Source organism: Panthera leo, chromosome A2 (genome assembly GCF_018350215.1).
Source record: "Panthera leo isolate Ple1 chromosome A2, P.leo_Ple1_pat1.1, whole genome shotgun sequence".
NCBI lineage: Eukaryota > Metazoa > Chordata > Mammalia > Carnivora > Felidae > Panthera > Panthera leo.
The window spans coordinates 147,823,921-147,844,220 of record NC_056680.1 but is presented as its reverse complement, the minus strand read 5'-3'; the positions used below and the strand labels follow the sequence as shown (position 1 = coordinate 147,844,220).

The window sequence follows — 20,300 nt, the reverse complement described above, 5'->3', positions numbered from 1 at the left end:
CCCCACCTCCTCGGCCCAATTGCCAACAGTGGACTATATAATGAACCAGCTGTACCATAACAGAGCCAACTGAGATGGGTTGATGATACCAAAGAAATCTCATTTTTACATTCTTTTTTCCCCTTGTGTGTCGTTAGGGTGGGTAACATTTTTAATTGCATGATAACTTGAAAATGTTGGCAGGAACTTTACTTTCATAAAATTTGAGCTTTTTAATGTTACTTTGATGGTCTTTCTGATGGATTTTCTTTGCCACAGAAGGAAAGGTTGACCCTGTGAACGAAAGCACTAGGAAGCGAAGCCTGCAGCTACGCGGTAGTAAGAGGAGAGACACAAATCTTCTCCAGTCTTTTATGATTTGACTGACCTATTCAATTATGCCTTTTCAAGGATAAACTGAAATGCAGATCTCACTGTGGCCCTCGTACAAGCCAGATTAATAGAGTAACTGAAAAAGGATGGTCATTTTCTAATGGAAAATAGGTGTGATTTTCCCCTTTTCCAGCTGGAATGTTAAAAGCATTCATCAGAGATGCTTTTGCTCCTCGATGAAACACCATCAAACTTTCACAAAAACTCCTCAGCTGAGCTATTCTCTCACCAGGCAGTGATCTGTCAGCTCAGTGAAATTATTTAATGATTATTATGAGCATGATATGTTTGCTAACTACTTTCTTCCCTGGAACCAAAGATCAATCCTCCCACTTGGCTGAACCCTGGTAAGGAAAACAGACTACAGAATACAGCTCCGTAGTTCTATTAACTTGCTGAAAAATGAGAAAAGTTCCTAATTAGATTATAGTGACTCTTCCATTAACCACCCTCACAGAATAAACTTCCTCCATAACTCACTTGGATTTCAAAATGTTTTCCAATCACATACGGCAGTATCATCCTAGGCCAGACAGCTCAGTGGCCACACTTCTTATGGACGCTAGTTACGACTGCAGAGAACAAAAATGGATCTACACATAGCCTCTGCTTCTCCTCAAACTTAAAAACTAATAGAACCGTGAAGCTGATACCGGCTCTCAGTGGCCTCCCCTCCTTTGGGGGGCCCTTCCTCTCTCTCCATGGTAAGTTCCCTCTCCTACGTTTGACATCGACTGTCCTCATTTGTTCTGTCGCTGAGTCAGTGAGTATTAATTGAATATTTACCATACCAGGCACTATGCTAAGGACAGGAAGTAAAATTGTATTTCTTCACTCCTTGACTTTTTTCAATCCTAACTGCCCTCTGTACCCATGTACCTTAAGACTCCAAGATGCACACTTCACGTTTCCCACGCCCCTCCCCTCCCCCCTCCCCCCCCCCCCCCCCCCGCCACCACATGGCAACACTATTATTAAATAAAATGCCGGTAAGTTAATTTCCTTTTCCTTGTATCCTCAAACTATTTCTAGGCTTTTCGTTCTGATATATACGTGAGCTATGGAATTATTACTGTGGCAGAGCTATGGGAGAGCACAGCCGCATCTTCAGAAAAATTTACAAGTGTTTAGATCAATAATGAAGGTGTAGGTAGAAATGACTAGGCAGTGGTCCTTAAATCCAGAGAGGCTAGCTGGTTAATTTATAATGTTTTGATGTAGAACCATGATGAATCTTAAAAACTAAATATTTAATTGTGTAGGCTACTCGCTGCAAAATATTTCAAGTGCCTCTACTGCCTCCCCAAAAGTGGAAGTGTTCTTACGCACCCTTCAAGCAGGAAGCCCACGGTTTTAAAATAATTTTAAATAATCACCCCGTCCTCTCAACTCCTCTACTAGTTTTTATGCATAACATTACTTGGTTGTAAGCACTGACTTCCTGATATTGTTAGTGATGTCCATGAACACTGATAGCTGGATCTTAAGGCTTTATCTTCTCTTTCCTTCTATTCGACCTCCGTCTCCTCCCCCTCCATCCCCTCTGATGCCTGGGATGGCTTGCACTTAGCAGGACTTCACAAATCTTTCTTGATTGATTCCATTTACCATGATTAGCATCTTTCTTGTCACAGAAGGAAACGTTATTGGATTTTTGATTTAATTAAATCTACTTACGATTTATTTTCTCAAGTATTTTCTCCTACAGATTACAACTCTTTAGTAACCACGTATGGATATCAAATATCCTGTATATCAGAGCTAGCTTGATTACAACATCCTATTTAGAGGCATCTTTCTTCCTTTTAAATAATGGCAGAGGCTGCATCTGCCCTTTTCGAAATCCCAGGCACTCCTGCCACTTTCCAGAAGGTATAGAAAACAGTAAGTGTAACACTGACGGCCACAGACTGGCATTCCCGTGGACTGTGACTGGACTCATGGCTGCCATGTTTAAGCACAAACAGACTGACCTCCTGTCTTTCTGCTTTGAGTTCTCACTTGAATGGTAGCAGGTCTATAAATCCTGTGGCCATAGCAATCGTTTTAGCTGCTCGGCAGCAGATGCTGGGAAGTGATAGAGGAAACAGATTATCAAGTCTTTAAATCTCTGCTATCTTGAAAGAAACTGGTGAATGCGAACGGCAAATTCACATGTGCCACACACTTCAGATCTTCCTCCAGAAACTAACTTTTCCAGAGCAGTTCAATCACTTACCTTGAAGTTCTCCACTGCGACTGTAGAGCTCCCGTCTCTGCTCTCGCAAATAGGCACTCATACTGATGGCATGGGAGGAGGATTCGAACCTGGAATGAAGCGCAGGGTAAACAGAGAGGCAGTAACCAAAGAAGCGGTGGCCACCTTTGTACCCCAAGTGTCCTACTCCAGTCTGTGTGGCACTCCCTAGCATTCCTTGACCCAAACATACTGGCCAATCCATGACAGGGCCAAAGCCGGCCGCCACAGACCTGGATTCATGAACAACACTCATGGCCAACGCCCCTCCACAACAGCAGTCGGGCCATTCGCTCATTCTTCATTTCAACGGGTACAACTCTTCATCTGTTGCAACTTTCTTCTGCCTCCAGACCCTTTGCCAGGGTCCCTACACACACGAATAAGGGTATCCTGGAAGGTCATTCTCATTTTGCTGCTATGTGGTTCAAAACCTGTGAGTGACCGCCCCCGCCACAGAAATGTATCTTGCTTTTCTACACTCCCCTGGTTAGAGAATGAGTACAGAAGGCACGCTAGCAATGCCGCTGGATAACTACACCAAGGAAGCAAGGCATCTGTGGTTTCTCCCTAAAAGTCCTCAAAAGCAATACCGTTTCTAAACGGTTTCTGATCTGCCATCTACAACAAAAAATATTCTCAAAAGTATCAAGGGCGCCTGGATGGCTCAATTGGTTAAGCGTCCAACTTCGGCTCAGGTCATGATCTCATGGCTTGTGAGTTCGAGCCCATGTTGGGCTTTGTGCTGACGGCTCAGAGCCTGGAGCCTACTTCGGATTCTGTGTCTCCCTCGCTCTCTGCCCGTTCCCTGCTCATGCTCTGTCTCTCTCTGTCTCTCAAAAATGAATAAACATTAAAACAAAACAAAACAAAAATCAGGTGACAAAGTGTGTGTTCACATCACCCCAGGAATCGTTCGTTTCAGAGGCCAGAAACATGGAGGATAGGCACAGGACACAGAACAGGTTTCTAAAGGCTAAAATAATAATTCAAGGATGAAGAAAACAAAAGAAAAAATCACAGTCTTAAGAGAAACTTGCAGGTAAGGGGAAAAAGAAACAGGTAAATTTAAGATTAAATCAACAGTAAATCCCCTGACGTGTTAAGAAATTGCATTTCAAACCTGAGATTTTCAAAGTCAGGGGAGCAGGCTGACAGGAGAAATCCTTCTAAGAATGACTGCCTCTAAGTGGTAAACAGCAACATCACGAAAGAGCAGCAGTGATAATGGCATAGGTTTCTGGCAACAAAAAAGGAACGCCATCACTTTCTTAATTATGCCTTCTTTATCCATTCTTTGACAAGGAAGATGAATGTCAGTTGGAGGGAAACACTTGGCCTTCTTGATCCTCTCTCTGCACCCTGCCAAGAACTGAGAGGGCCCTAACAGCCAGAAGGAACGCAAAGTGTGTGGTACTTCACAAGTGCCACCTGCCAGTCAAGTGCAGGAAAGAAGCCGCCGACCTCCAAAAAGCGCGCTGACGGCTATTGATCAGAAATGGCGAGGGGGGGAAAGAAAAATAAACTCTTGAGCAAAGAACAGAGAGGCACAGATTATACAATGAGAGAGAACTTAAACACACTTAATTAACCTTGGCTAAGGGCAATTAAAGAGAGTAATAAAGTCCTTCATGGATGCGATAAAACCAGATTACAGCTCGCCCAAACCTTAATCCTTTATGACCTGATGTATTTTTGCTACTGAGGAACCCTCTTTATGTTTGCCACCACTCACAGATTGGTATGATTTTACAGTAAAAGAGGCACTAGAGAAGATACAGCCTCACCTCTTACTGTATAGCCAAAGGCACAGAGGCCCACTGAGACGGGAGACCTGGTCTGCCGCGCACAGCTCATTAATGGTAGAGCTGGGTCCGGAAACAGGCAAGTCTGTAGTAACGGCCTCATTCCGCGTGGGCGATGAGTTTTTATTGCTATGCAATAACAATAAATGTTTAACAATTACTTAAGTCCATTTATTCATTTCCAATAGTCTATGTTTTCCAGTACCTCAATTTCAGGATTGGCTCAACGTATAAAAATGTACGTTGTGGTCTGAGATTCAAAGTTAAGGATGAGGGTTGACAGCATGAAATCTAAACACCCTGAAACCTGCTTCTGCAATACACCTAGATTTACCACAGGAAGTGGAGCTAGGAAGACGGAAAGGGAAGAGGAAGAGACAAAGAGGAGAGGAAGAAGGAGAGGAAGAGACAGACGCAGACACAGAGACAGAGAGCGCACACATGAGCGAGCAAACAAGTGAGCGGAGGAAAGGCCTAAGCATTAAGGCAGCATCTCAGGCCGTCTTAGTTGCCTTTGCTCCCTCTGCAAACAGCTGTGTGCTCAGGAAAAGCGGTTCCTTTACAGCCCAAGACCTATCGCCAGAGAGAACCCCTGACTGGATGAAGACCATCGCCGTGGTCTGCTCCCCTTTGCCAGTGACTGCTTTAGGAATGGGCGTAAGACCTGAGGAAAACTTGCAGAGAGACTTTGTCACTGGCAGAAAAGATGAATAAATATAATAATTATTAACAAAAAAAGATCTGAAGTGGGATAGCCCCTTTGTAAGACAGTCTGGCAGTGTCTTACAAAGCTAAATAGAATCTTACTTTATGGTCCAGTAATCATTCTCTTATGTATTTATCCAAATGACCAGAGAACTTACATCTACACAAATGCTTGCACATTTACAGCAGCTTTATTCATAATGGCCAGAAATTGGAAGCAACCAAGATGTCTTTCAAAAGCTGAATGAAAAAAAAAAAAATCGAGGTACATGCACACAATGGAATATTATTTAGCAATACAAAGAGATGAGCTATCAAGCCACAAAAAGACATGAGGAACCTTAACTGCATATTGCTAAGTGAAAGAAGCTAGTCTAAAAAGGCTACATACCGGATGATTCCAACTATAAGACATTCTGGAAAAGATAAACTACAGAGACAGTGATTATCAGGAGCTCAGGGGGTGGGGAAAAGAGGAAGGAATAAGTAGAAAACAGAGGATGTTTAGGGCACTGAAATATTCTGTATAACGTACTGATGCATATATGACATTATGTATTTATCAAAACCCACTGAATGTGTAACACAAAGAGTGGACTCCAATATAAACAATGGACTTCAGATAATAATGAAGGATCACTATCAGTTCATCAATTGTAACAAATGCACCATACGTAAGAACACAAGATGTTAACAAAAGGAGAAATTCTGAAGAAGGGGGACATAAGGACACTCTGTATCGTCTGCTTGATTTTTCTGTAAACTGAAAAACGGTATAAAAAATAGTCTACTAATTAACAAAAAATTTTGTCACAGGAAGAATCACACCCTTTCCTTGGCATCACTCTATCCTGGAGGGGAACCTAAGGCAGGGAGATGGAAAGGGCGGGGTCGTTGGCCATTCCGCACTGTTGGATTACGGAGTCCTCTACATTCCTCCCCACTGTGTAACATAATAACCTTCCTATGGTTTAATCTCATTCTTTTGGGGTCTGGATTACCTGCGGACTAAGGCATTTTAACTAACAGTGCATCTGCCCTCTGAACAAAACTGTAAAACATCAGAAAAGAACGCATTCAATGAACAGAATGTATTTTATCCCAACGCAAGCACACTCAATCTCCTCTCCTCTGGACCACAAGATAAATGAACTGTTGAAACTTTCCATAATGATTAAGAACTCAATGAAAAAAAAAAGAAGAAGAACTCTATGAATCTATGATATAAACAAATCTCAAAAGTGAATCAATAAAAGATACTGGAGCTTCAACTGTTCAAAAAGAATGAATTCAAAATACTTCTGGAGTCACATTATACGCTTAGATTTATAGGTACAACTTAACTAGTTATCTCCCGACTCGTCAGAAGAATGCACAGATCTGCTAAGATTTAAATCCTGCTTTGACCAATTGCCAGTTATTGCCAGTGAATCTACTTAAATTACTTAACCTTGCTTGCCTCAAGTTTCTATGTGTAAAAAAGGATTAAAAATAAAACCCAGACCTGTAAGGCTGCAACGAGTAAATGAGATAATCCATGAAAATGGCTTAATGCTTAGTACTTGGTGAGGATTCAGTGCCAGCCACTACTCCTGCTGCCAAAATTTGATATAATCATATGTAAATTATGTTTGAGATTATTTTGAGAAATTCATCTCCCACAGTACCTGGTACATAGTAAGCACTCAGTGGTAGTGTTACTGCTGTTACTATTAATATAATAATATTAACTATGAGCTGTTACCAAATGACATAGGTACGTGGCCTGGTGGTATTAACTAACATAGTAATTAGACAAAAAGAATTTCCAGAGTGTTCCTTTATTTAAAAATCAAACAGAATCCAATGCTACTTAGCTAAGGAGATTCTTGTAAACTTTAAGGTTATTTCTTGGCACTAGTGTTTTTCTCCCGAAAGCTGACATATTTCATTTCATACAAAATGCCCCAGAAATAGGGTTTTGTAGCCCTTCATTTTATATAAAATGCCACAGAAACAAATGACAAAAATTTTTATTAAAAGTCCTAGACAGTCCAATAACCATACCCCAAAATATCTACTTCCCCTTATAGAAAACAAATGTACACAAAATAAAAAATACATTCACTTCCCATAAATTATTTCAAATCAGCTTTCACTGGGTGAAGCAATGGCTGCCAATAAAGTAGAAAGCCATCCTACTTGGATCAAACATTTCTTGACACCTGCTATCTTACCATCAGGGAGATACTTACTTAAAAAGAGAATTTTTTGGCCTTTGAGGTTTCTTCTTGGCAAAAAAGGCTGCAAAATCTCGGCCAGTGCTGGCATAACTTAGTTGAGCTGATGGTTCAGAGGCCGTACGAGTATTTTTCATATCCAAGTACTCGGTCAACAGCATCTGTACAATCAGATAAACAGTTTAACACACACATTTATGATATGCTACTAAGAAAAGCAATTTAAAACAACGAAAACCTAATTCTAAATCCTCATCCCTGACATTCAGAAGTAACCTCGCTATTCACATTTCTAGTTGTAGATCTGAGGAAAGATTCATCGCAGCCAGAACATCATCCACTTGCCACCTACCCCCGAAACTGAGAATAGGATGTGCTAGGCATCTGAACATAGGGGTCAAGGGGGGCGCTTTTAGTGAGGGTCTGCTACTTGCCGTGCGCTGTGCCGAGCGAGTTAATCACCATTCACAGCTTAATCCTCATCACTGCCATTTACAGCAACATCAGCAGCAATACAATAATAATTACTGAGGGCTTACACTGGGGTAGGCTAGGGGCTAATTTAGATGTATTATCTTATTTAAAGCACAACTCTGATCAAGTGAATTCTCAGATTACAGAGAAGGAAGTGAGGCCCAAGGATAGGGCTGGGGTTGCAGAAGGAACCCCGGGGCACTCGCTCTGGAGCCCTCGTCACACCCCTCACTCCACAGCACGGGGGATTAAACAACTCTAACAAACCTGCTAAGAGCTATCGTGAGCCACTGCAGGCTAAGAGGTGCTGACCCGCAAATAATTTCTAGGGCCACCACTCATCTTGACGGCTCCAAAGCAAGCAAACCAACAGCTTTTTAATCTATTGCCAATGGGCAATGCTTAAAAAATCAATCCACTTTACAGCCTCATTCGGTGGGGCCTGGGCTAGAATCCACCATTGTATTTCTAAGACAAATAACAAAATTTTTTAAAGTTCCCACCGTTGTGAAAGAAAACAGCAGATCTGGACCAGAAATCATCATGGTTCCTAAGCATATCTAACCTGGGATTAAAGTACATCGACTCATTTCTGAAATCACTTGCCACATCTACAATTTTAAGATAACCGGGCCGCCTGGGTGACTCAGTGGGTTAAGCGTCTGACTTCCGCTCAGGTCATGATCTCATGGTTCGTGGGTTCAAGCCCTGAATCATTAGGCTCTGTGCTGACAGCTCAGAGCCTGGAGCCTGCTTCAGATTCCGTGTCTCCCTCTCTCTCTCTGTCCCCTGTCTGTCTCTCCCTCAAAAATAAGCAAACATTAAAAAGAAGAAGAAGAAGAAACATTTAAAATTTTAAGATAACCAAGTGTTACAGCAAATGTACACCAGCAATTCTACCCATGACTGAAGTAAAAGCTTTTCAGAGACTCCGGTTCCAAAAACGATTCCTTCCTGTATGGGGTATATATTCATTCATTTGCTTATTCATTCAATAAAGATTTGATGGGGCGCCTGGGTGGCTCAGTCGGTCAAGCAGCGGACTTCGGCTCAGGTCATGATCTCGCAGTCCGTGAGTTCGAGCCCCGCGTCGGGCTCTGTGCTGACAGCTCGGAGCCTGGAGCCTGTTTCAGATTCTGTGTCTCCCTCTCTCTGACCCTCCCCCGTTCATGCTCTGTCTCTCTCGGTCTCAAAAATAAATAAACGTTAAAAAAAATTAAAAAAAAAAGATTTGAGGATCATATTAAATGTTATCATCGAAAAGCATTTATGAAGCACTCTGTGAACATGATGCTCTCCCAAGTTTTAAAGCTAATTATGCCTGTTATGAGCACAGACATTACTAAATAGTTATCAAATATCAGGCATTTTTAGAAAATGATCTTAACTCAATCCTGAAATCTATGAAGTTAGAGCTAATATCTGTATTTTAGAGATTAAGAAACAGATTTAGAGGTATGAAGAAACTAGCCTATATGCAGGTGTGGGTGAAGGGATTAATGGGAAATCTCTGTACCTTCCCCTCCATTTTGCTGTGAACCTATACACATACCTATAAATGTGTGTGTGTGTATATATATGTATGTGTGTGTGTATATATATACACATTAAATATAAGTTATACACATATATACACACACACATACATATATATATGTACACTGAGATTTCAATGGAAAACTATAAAACACATTAACAAACTGTTCAATTTTTTAAAATATATATATTTTCAAGGCTACTAGAGTATCATTCAGCATGGTGATGAAGTAGTATGTTGACAAATACTATCTCTGTGAATACATCATCCAAACTGCCCAAGAGTCAAGAAGGGTATTAAACTGGGTCTCCAGTAACGACTCAACTGAAGGACTCAATTACTTGGTAGAGTTGGCACTGATGCTAATAAGGTTTGTGGGGCTGTGTGATCAAAAGAGGCTGGTAAACCAGAACAGAATTTCAAGTTGACAGAACACAGAAAGAGGTCTACAAGGGCACTTGTTGGTTTTAACACCAGTCAGTATGATGGAAGTATGGTTCTGCCAAAGCATGAAGATACACTAGACCAGTAATCCTTCTGAGGTACTTATCGTCCTAGAATTCAATGACTGGCCTTGTACAAGAAAATATTGACTGATCAGGGCCTACCTGGTGAGCATCCTTAAAATTCAGGTTTTTCAAGATCACTGTTCTTTTTCTCCACGTTAGTAAAGTCCTCTTAATTCTCACCGCTCACTTTGTTAGTCTGTTCTTACACACTGGCTTCTTCCTTTCTTTTTACAAACAGGTACTATTTCTACCTTCTTGATGAAAATGTTGCTTTGGTCCTCATTCTCTATAATTTCCTTTCTCTTTTGTCATTAGGTTCCAAACTTAAAAGGCAGCCTTCCCACATATTTCCATTATCATGATGTAATGTAGTCCCGATTCCTCTCCACACTCCAATCCCACGGATGTGACTGCACGCTTGACATATTCACACATTTCACTGATAACATCAACCCTAAATTCTGAGACCTGAATGCTTTTCCCATAAAATCGGTAATTTCCTCTGTCTTCTTTCTGTGAGTGGTTTCTTATTCTCACCGGCCTCCAGGTTTAAAACTTCAGAACTGTCTTTAGATGCATTCCCCTCCCTTTGTCCCCATGCAGCAGTTAGTGCCTCAGCCCATTGGTTACTCTTCCTCAGCTCTCTTAGTTTGCCCCTTCCCATCCATCTGGTAGCCACCAACCTAGTTCAACTCATGCAGTTTCTCTCCTTTTCTGCCTCACATGTTTTATCCTTCCAGTCCTTCCCATACACCACGGACAGAGCGATCTTCCTAAACAACGGTTGCCACTGTCATCTTAAGGCTAGTTATTTTGTCATCTACATTAATCTGACCTCAATATCTATTCCCAGTCATAGCTTATCCTCCTCAACACGAACGCAACACTCAATCAGCATCAAATACTTAACTCTTCCCTGAACACGCATGCGTGGGCCCTCTGGATTTTGGAATGCCTTAACCTAGATTACCCTCTTTCCTCAATATCCTGACAAACCCTGCCCAAAAACAATTCCAACGTTTTCTCTCCCATGACACCTTCCCAAGACAACTCTAGGCCAGCTGTCCCCTTTTCTGAGTTCCTACAGCACCCATTTCCCACATCATTCGATTAAGTGTTAGTTGAAAACTGCCCTATACTACTACTTATCGTTTAAGGAAAAGACACCTGACCACCCCAATTTTTATATTTCTTTACTTCAATCGCAGAGCCATGAAACAAACCAGAAAATGAATATATACATAAATATGAATACATATATATGAATATGAATATCTATATGAATTCATATATATTCATATATATACACACCTATATATATCACCGAATCCCTAAATTTTACAAAGTAGGTGATAAGAAGCCTTGATGGGTATGTTTTTAATACACGTATTAGAAATAGTCTCCAAAACGAGCCCTGTAAATGACTCCTCAGTACACAAATCTTTACTACAAGTAAAATTAAAAGGGATACCTATGATTTTAATCATAGGCTTTGCCATGTTTGTTTCCTTCACTATATCTTCTTCTTTCCTAATAATGTTTACTACCAGCTAGAAAATATTACTTTAAAACAGGGTAAAGTTTTATTTTGACACCAAATTATGAGAAGTGCCTTTTAAATACCTCAAAGAACAAACAAACAAATCTTTTTTCTAAGAAATTTATCTGAATTAGACTAAATCTTCTACGACCAAGTCTTGACACACACATCAGACACCTGGCATTAAAACAGAACCATGGCAGGGGTGCCTGGGTGGCTCAGTTGGTTAAGCACCTGACTTCGGCTCAGGTCATGATATCACGGTTCGTGGGTTCAAGTCCCGCATCGGGATCTGTGCTGACAGCTCGGAGCCTGGAGCCTGCTTCGGATTCTGTGTCTCCCTCTCTCTCTGCCCCTCCCCTGTTCATGCTCTGTCTCTCTCTGTCTCTCAAAAATGAATAAATGTAAAAAAAAAAAAATTAAGAAAAAAAAGTAGAACCATGGCAGTTCTTGGTGCTTCCTCATCATTGTGGATAATGTGCTGCATCTTCTAAATTGTACATAAATATCCTAAACCACTACCTATGAGTTCAAATTTCCATTTTTATGAAAGGAAGTAAGCTATACAGCTTGTCTTTTGCCCGGGGAAAGTCACCCAAGCCTGGAAGTCTGGGGCAAGGGGACATTACATATAATAGCAAATACATCCTGGCCACAGAAAATCTGCAGATTATCCCATGTTCTCGCTGACTCTAAATTCCTTCATCTCTCTGACACTCATTTCTTTTCTCTTTTTTAGTACAGGGAATTGCTATTTCTTATTGATCAAGCATTAAAAAAAAAAAAGCCAAAGTTTATGGGTGTTTTAAGTTTAACTTGAAAAGGTATTAATTTGTAAAACCAAAGACAAGAAATATAAAAACATGGCTGGAAAGCACCAGATTATCTATCTATATACTCCAGTGATATTATGATTCACCATATTTTTTGAGTACCTGGTATACTGGATGGTTCTGTGGTAGAAACAAAGAAATATGATGCTTTAAAGAACATACACAACGAGGGAGTCAGGCATCTCTTATGCTATGATATTTGATCGGCAGTTGCTAAGATGCTAGTCAGAAATCACATGATATATAAAGCAGGGCCAAGATTTTGAGATTTAGAACGTGCTTAGTATTGGCAACATCATTCTGAATGAACTCCTCATTTACCACTTAACCCTCTTTATTTAACATATTGCTTGTGGCCACTTATGGTCACACACCCAGAGTTTCCTAAAAATAAATGTTGAATTTACCAGCTTCCAATGAACACATCACCTGTCTTCAGCCTCCACATTAATCTAAGTAGAAACATTCAGATCCTTCTAGGTACTTAACATGGTAAATCCCTTTCAGTAGCTTCCCAGCTTACAAAATCTTCACCTCATCTAAGAACTGTTCCCCAACTGCACAGCAGATTCTGGTAACCATGCTTGTGACCGTGTTGGAACCATGCCTTCCCTGCCGAAGCCTACTCCACCGGGGGGAATAGCCAACATCCAATTAGCCCGTCAGGTTCTCCCTCCCAGGAATGTGTTAGTGAGATACAGTCTCTGGTGGTCAATATAGGCAAGGCGATGTAAATTCTTTGGGGCAACCACCTTGTACCATGAGAAATCAAAGAAAGCCAACCTGCAGAGAGAGAATAAAAGAATGAACAAGATGACCAGACACAGAGAAACAGGAGACCCACAGAACAGAGATTTAAAGGTGGCAACCTAAGTTTTCCATAATTTATAGGTCTCAAATCCAGTTGCTATTCTTTGGTTCCACAATATATCCTTTTGGCCTTTATAACACATTTTCCCTATGTTTTTCTTATGACAGCCTCAATGGGGTTTTGTTTCTTCACCAAGATATCTATGGATAAATGGATATACACTAACATGCATCTGGTGACATTTATACCACAAATCCTATTTTTTGCAGAACACTGGTATCTCATGATAACAAGAGTAGCAGTCTATATATATTTCAATCTGTTCAACTAACAAACCAATTCTCCTCACCACTGACTCTGAATGTCCAATGCTTTTACAGCAAAGCCATACTGTACTTGCCCCATGTGATGAATCTGAGAATTCGACTGCTTATGACAGGAGCAATAATATGGTGGGAAAAAAAATCACTTTCAGCTCCCAATATGAACCAAGACTCTACTCATCTTGAGCAATATGTTGAATGTGCCTATATTAAATAGTATAATTTTCAATAATTTACTTTTCAGATGTAGATGTCTAGGAGTTTTTTTTTTTTTGTTCCAGGAACAGCAAAGTAGCTTCCATGGGACTAGCCCTTATCCTGATAATAATTATAAGAGCTCAACAGTGAGACCAAAAGAATAAGAATTTGAAGGGCATGGAGAGGAACCAAATGAGGCATAAACTATGCTCCTTAAAAGAAGTAAAGCACAGTAGGTGAGTTCCCCTGGCTTCTTCCCAAAAAGCCCTTACTTCTAATTTCCACGGAACAAGGGTAGAACCCGAGCAGAAACTATAGTCTTAGAGGATGGAGGAGACAAAACTAGGTCCAGGGATACCAAGACATCCAGAATTTGAGAAGAGAAATCCAAAGAAGGGGTGGGGGCAAAATCAGTGTAATATATCCCTCAAAATATCACCTTGATTCCAGAAAATATTACAACAGACACTGAAACATTTTAAAAATTAGGACCATTTAAAATTATTAAAAACTATTAGGTTTCCCCCGTGTATGTTGCTAGTGAATGGAACGTTAAAGAGGAAGAAAAACAAAGCCAAAAAAATTATTTTTTCAATGTAGCACTTTTTCATTTTCCCATTATATAAGGACTAAAATATTCTGCAGTAAGGAAACTAAAAGAAAAATAAACAGTCATTTTGAAAGTGGAATGGCTGCCTGCTTAATTATACTCATTATCAACAGCAATTGTGTAATTAAAACCACTATTAGCATGATCTTGTGAATAGTTGCCTTAGTGTTTAAAGGAAAACAAACCAAAAAATTCAACGAGTACACATGTATTTTCTGGTCCCGTATCAAACACCTAATCAGGAAACCCTAGATCATGTTTAGTTCCCTGCCAACCTCCAACAGATGAGCTCCTAACAAAGAAAACCCAGTTAATAGCTTCCAGAAGAAAGTTTTCATTTTTTTAAACTAAACATATTTATTTAATACACAAAATATGCAAAGTACTGTGCTGGATATAAAAACAAGACTTAAAAATAAATCCTTCCCTCATATCAAAACAAGGGAATTTTACTATATATAAATAAAATTTTTAAGGTGTTAACATCTTTAAAGAGTTAAAAGCCAAATCAATCAATCAATCCTCCCCCTTCTCGCCCCAAGTGCTTATCTAGTGGCAGACACACACATGAGTGACCACAATACAAGGGAAAGTGGTAAGCATCAGGACAAAGAAATTGCTGTGAGCACTTATCAAAAGGACAAAACTACTCCTAACTGGAGCAGTGAAAAAAGGTTTCAAGATCATGGCACACGTAAGACATAAATACAATATTCAAATGTGTAAAAGCCCAAAACCTAAAATGGTGGAAGGAACCCAACAAATACAGAAATGGAGCTAGGGAAATTCAGAGTATCTTTAGTGAAGAACAAATAGTTATGGTAACATAAAAAGGAAGAGTAAGAGGTAGACCTGAAACGTTGGTAAACAGACAAACTTCTCAGGACCTTTAACACCAGGCTCAGGTATTGAAGCCACAGCAAAATGGGAAGGCAAAAACGGTTTTCAATGGGTAAGTAAAATGGTGAGACATCTAGTTTAAATTAATCTAGCGGCATATGAAATAATAGATTAGAAGGCAGTGGGATTTGTGGCAAAATGAATGATTAAGGAAACAGTCAATGATTGAGGAAGTGCTTAACACATGAAGAGAAAATCTACCAAAATAGTTCAAAAGGAAAAGAAAAAGAGAGGTTAACTAAAGTAGTAGGAATGGGATTGTATAATTAGGGATACCTCTGAGAGCCAATGCAGAGGAAAAACTGAATAAAATTTAACCAGCTACTCAGCAAAGGAAAGATGAAGAGAAATAAAGAATAAACAAAGGACTGCACATCTGAGGAAATAAAAATCTATGGTTCCAGGAACAGTAACCAGGAATGCAGGAAGAGTCTGTTTCATATAGACGATAAATTTAGTTTGAAATATACTCCCTTGTGAAGCACATGAATATTCATATTCGTGTGTACCCTCAAATGCATAATTGTGAAAGGGGAAATAATGGTGATGAGATCTCCATGATTTATACATTAATTAACTTACATTAGGACTATTAAGTATATTTCTATACAGTCTCTTAAGGACACTTTGAAGGACATATACCCTTGAATATCTGTAATGTGATTTTGTCCCACAGTATTTGTAAAACAGCTTTGTTGAAGTATAATATATGTACCATAAAATTCACCCATTGTAGTGTACAGTTTAATGATTTTTAAGTAAATGTATACACTGAAATCATCATCACCGTCATTTTAGAACACTTCTAACATCTCAAAATTTCCCTTATGGTGTTAGCTGCAGCTTTTCCTAGAACCTTTTATCAGGTTGAAAAAGTTCCTTTCTAGTCCTTGTTGGCTAAAGTTTTTGCTTTTTAATCATTATCAGGTGCCAAGTGCTTTCCTGTGTCTACAGAGATGATCAAGTGGTTTTGGCCCTTTATTCCATTAATAATTGTGTATTACATTGATTTTTTAAATAAACTCAACTTAATCATGGTGCATAATATAGTTTTAAGTTGAGGAATCCCATCTGCTAATATTTTGTTCTAGAATTTTGCATCTATGTTCATGAGGCATATTGCTCTACAGTCTCCTGTGGTATCTTTCCCTTCTTATCAGGCTAACACTAATCTCACAGGATGTACTGGAAAATGTTCTTTCATATCTCTATTTTCTAAATGAGTTTGCAAAGGATTTGGTATTATTTCTTCTTTAAATGTCTGACAGAACACCATTGTGCAACCTTCTGTATCCACAGGAATTTTTTTTTTTTCTTTTATCGCCCACACCCCTTCACCCATTTTCCAATCTTCCTGCCCTTTCCCCTCTGGCAAATTCCAGTTTGTTCTCTGTACTTATGAATGTTTCTGCTTTTTGTTTTTAGGAAAAAAATTACTAATTTGCTTTAGGGCAATTCAGTTTTTCTCCTTCTTGAGTCAGTTTTGGTATTTTGTGCCTTTCTAAGAATTTCTCCATTTAAGTTATCTAATTGGTTGGCATAAAGTTGTTTACAATATCCCATGTAAGCTTTTTAATTTCTTTAAGGTCTGTAGTAATGTCTCTTCTTTCATTCCTGATTTTGTTCTGTTTTTTAATTTTTCTTTTTAAGTGATCAATTTGAGATTTATCAATTTTGATCTTTTAAAAGAATCTCCTTTCAGTTTCATTACATTTTTCTATTATTCTTCTGATTTTTATTTCATTGATTTTCAATTTAATATTTCCTACCTCTGCTTGCTTTGCATTCTCTTTCTCCTTTTTTCTAGCCCTTAAGGTAGAAAGTGACAGTGCTGATTTTAGGTCTTTTTCTTTTTACCCATGGTGTATTTAGAAGTTTGCTGTTTTGGGGTGCCTGGGTGGCTCAGTCAGTTAAGCATCCGACTTCGGCTCAGGTCATGATCTCACAGTCCATGAGTTCGAGCCCCACGTTGGCCTCTGTGCTGACAGCTCAGAGCCTGGAGCCTGCTTTAGATTCTGTGTCTCCCTCTCTCTGACCCTCCCCCATTCATGTTCTGTCTTTCTCTGTCTCAAAAATAAATAAACATTAAAGAAAAAATTTTTTAATAAAAAAAGAAGTTTGCTGTTTTATTTCCAAATATTTGAGAAGATTCAAATTTTCTTCCTGTTGTTTTTTTAATTCCATTGTGGCTAGAGAACATACTTTGTGTGATTTCAACCCTTTCAAATATACAGAGGGGCACCTGGGTAGCTCAGTCGGTTGAGCATCTGACTCTTGATTTCGGATCAGGTCATGATCCCAGGGTTGTAGGACCGAGCCCCACATCGGAGACTGCTTAAGATTCTCTCTCCCTCTGCCCCTCTCCCTTGCTCACATGCTCTAATATAAAATTAAATTTAAAAAATAAATGTACTGAGACTTACTCCATGATCTAGTACATGTCTAATATGTCACTGTGAAATAATCTCTTTTCTGATGGTGTTGGGTAGAGTGTACCATGTATGTTGGTTTCACCCAAGATGCTTAAGAGTGTTGTTTCAGTCTTATGTTTTCTGTCTAGCTGTTCTATTAATTATTGAAGAAAAGTATTGAAATCTCTAACTTTAATGACTGAATTTTTGAATTCTTTCAAGTTTGTCAGTTTTTCCTCCATGTATTTTGGACCTTACAGTATTTTGATGGTTTGTTACTTTTAACTCATTTATAGAAAACAGAAGACAGACAGATACCAGGGTAGGACACAAGCATGGTCTCAACACCCAAAGGCACATTTCTATTTCAATACATTCTCTGGCCACTTCAATTCAAATGTATTTTAACGTTCATTCTATCTATTTCTATCACTTTCTCCCCTTCTCTCAAACTTGACCACCAAGCTCCATGATTTTCTTATATCATTACAAAGTAAAACTTCAGCTACTGGTTCAGCTTTCCACTGCACTAAGATGTTTCATGACAATATTTTAATGACCCCTCTTATCATTACACATCCTTTTTCAGTGTCCTCAATTTCAAAAATGCAAAATGAGAGGGTCATATAGAAATGCATAAAGTTTATGTTTGAAATCAGCTCTACAACTCACTAGCTGTACGACCTTCATAGGTTGCTCAGTCTCACTAAGCCTTATTTCCCCCATCTGTGAAATAAGGATAACAGAATCTACTTCATAAAATTAATATGAGAATTAAAAGAAAAAACATAAAATGTCTGGCACATAACAGGCTATTCTCTCTGGGGATGAGGCTCAGAAGATCTGCTGTTGTTTTTTGTGATGCATCCCAGGAACCACATAACTGAGATATTATCTCCCTATGCCTCGGAACCTGGGTTTCCTCAACTGTAAAACGGGAGTAATAATATTACCTACCCCAAGGTACTATCATCAGGATGAAATAAGTTAATGCTATCAATCACTGAGAACACTGCCTGGAGCATACCAAACAATTTATCAGCATTATTAAATAAACAAAATTCTCTCTACATCCTCATAATCTTCCCACCGCTATCACTTTCCTCTTCCCTCCTCCTCCCCTTCTCTCTACCATAAAAACCTCATTTGCTAAGGCTGGGTTTCTGCTAATACTCATTCTCTAAACTTCTGGAACACTTTCTTTCGCTTCAGTGAATCGGACTACCATATTGTCCAACCTAAGTATCTGAATGCTGAATATCCTACTCTTGTTCTTGTTTTCTTCTTAGTTAGTTCTACATTTCAAATTATTCCCAAGTCTCCCTCTACCATCATACTTTCTCTCAAGCTATGATACCATCACTTGCAAGAGCACCTGTCTGGTTTCCACATCCTTCTTACAACAAGAAGATGAAAACAGCGCAACAGACATTAAAGGAGCGCAGAGGCACAGGGTCAAAACCAACAGCCTGACCAAACAAACTCTTTCATCACCACCATTCTTCAAAAGGAGGGAGGGACAAAAGAAAGGTCCCCTTAGCTCCCTTCCTTGTTAATACCATTATTTTACTGATCTCCCAAGATCAAAATCTGCAGTTAGCTCTGACGCTTCTCAGTCTGGCTGTCCAAATCACATGCCAAGCCCTAGAGATGTTATAACATACATCTCACGTCCATTTCCCCTTCTAGTTATTTCCATCCCTACACCCATCCTTTTATATCTGGTCTTCGTTATCTTTGTCATAAAGTCTTACAGTAGTCTCCCAACTGTCATTCTGCCTCAAACGCCTCATGACCATCTATCCCATAACCTGGCACCAGAGTAAGCTCACTCATGCAGAGCTCAACATAATCACTCTTATTCTCGAACCCTTCAATGGCTTCCCCCTAGCCTACAAAATAAACCCCATCTCCTCACTCTTACTCAGCACCTTCCACAGCCCCGACTGACCTCTGTAGCCTCGGTTCCCATTAACTGTTTTGACACAGTTACTGTTTGGTTAAACCAGTGTCCTGTTCCTTACCCAAGTCCCAAGGTGTTTTGTCCTGTCTGAGTTTCTCTCTCTCTTTTTTTTTTAACCCTTACTTGTTACTACCTCTTCCATCTATCAAACATGGGGGAATGAGATCAAGAAAGTGAATTTGAGTATAACTGACTGATTTTACTTTATGAATTTTTAACTGGACTGATTTTAACAGACTTCGTGTGTCCCATGCAGATGTTACTAATCAGAGCCCACAAGCCCAGAGGAGGTGTCAACCCCAGGAATAAGGAAGTAGAGGCAGATAAACACCTTTGAAGCTTTATCTTCTCATGGAGGTGTCATCTCCATCCTCCTCTTTCAGAGTTCTTTTCGAAGTGGTCTCTTAATGTCACTTATCCTTAGTCTTAGGATGACAGCCAGCTGTCTCTATCTTCACATTAGATGTAAATGCGTAACACATGCTGGTGAGCAGGGCAGACCTTTCTTATCTGCTTTTCTACCTGGAGGTCAATATTCCAGCAGTCAACTGACATCCAAATTGAGACTATCAGACAACCAGTGAGCTTATCTCCAAAAGATACTGGCTGTTTTTCTGGTTTTCATATACTTAACATACTCATTTCAGATCAACACTAGACACTGATAACTTGGATCCCACAGGGGGAAATCTATGTGAAAATTGTAAACGCTTCTGATGATCTAGCTCATATTTTACCGCTACATGTGCACGTATGTACATGGATACAGATATTTGTTCTTGCTGACACATATGCAGATTTATATATGCTGAGCAAATAAACGTAAGTGGGCATGCTGTGCGGACCTGTCATAG

The 20,300-nt window shown here is 39.5% G+C and overlaps 1 protein-coding gene across 5 annotated transcripts in view; it reads right to left on the bottom strand.

The window, feature by feature from the left end:
- The window catches only part of EXOC4 (exocyst complex component 4), a 750,505-nt gene that overhangs the window by 545,540 nt on the left and 184,665 nt on the right, over positions 1-20,300 (bottom strand). For all 5 annotated transcript variants that reach the window (XR_006198787.1, XM_042925097.1, XM_042925116.1 and 2 more), the window contains exons 8-9: positions 7,353-7,498; positions 2,591-2,679 (exon numbers count right to left, since the gene is read on the bottom strand). Coding sequence is in view for 4 of the 5 variants with exons in the window: in XM_042925097.1 (XP_042781031.1) it covers positions 2,591-2,679; positions 7,353-7,498 (235 nt within the window). In the remaining variant the exon portion in view is untranslated. The remainder of the gene's footprint in view (positions 1-2,590; positions 2,680-7,352; positions 7,499-20,300) is intronic.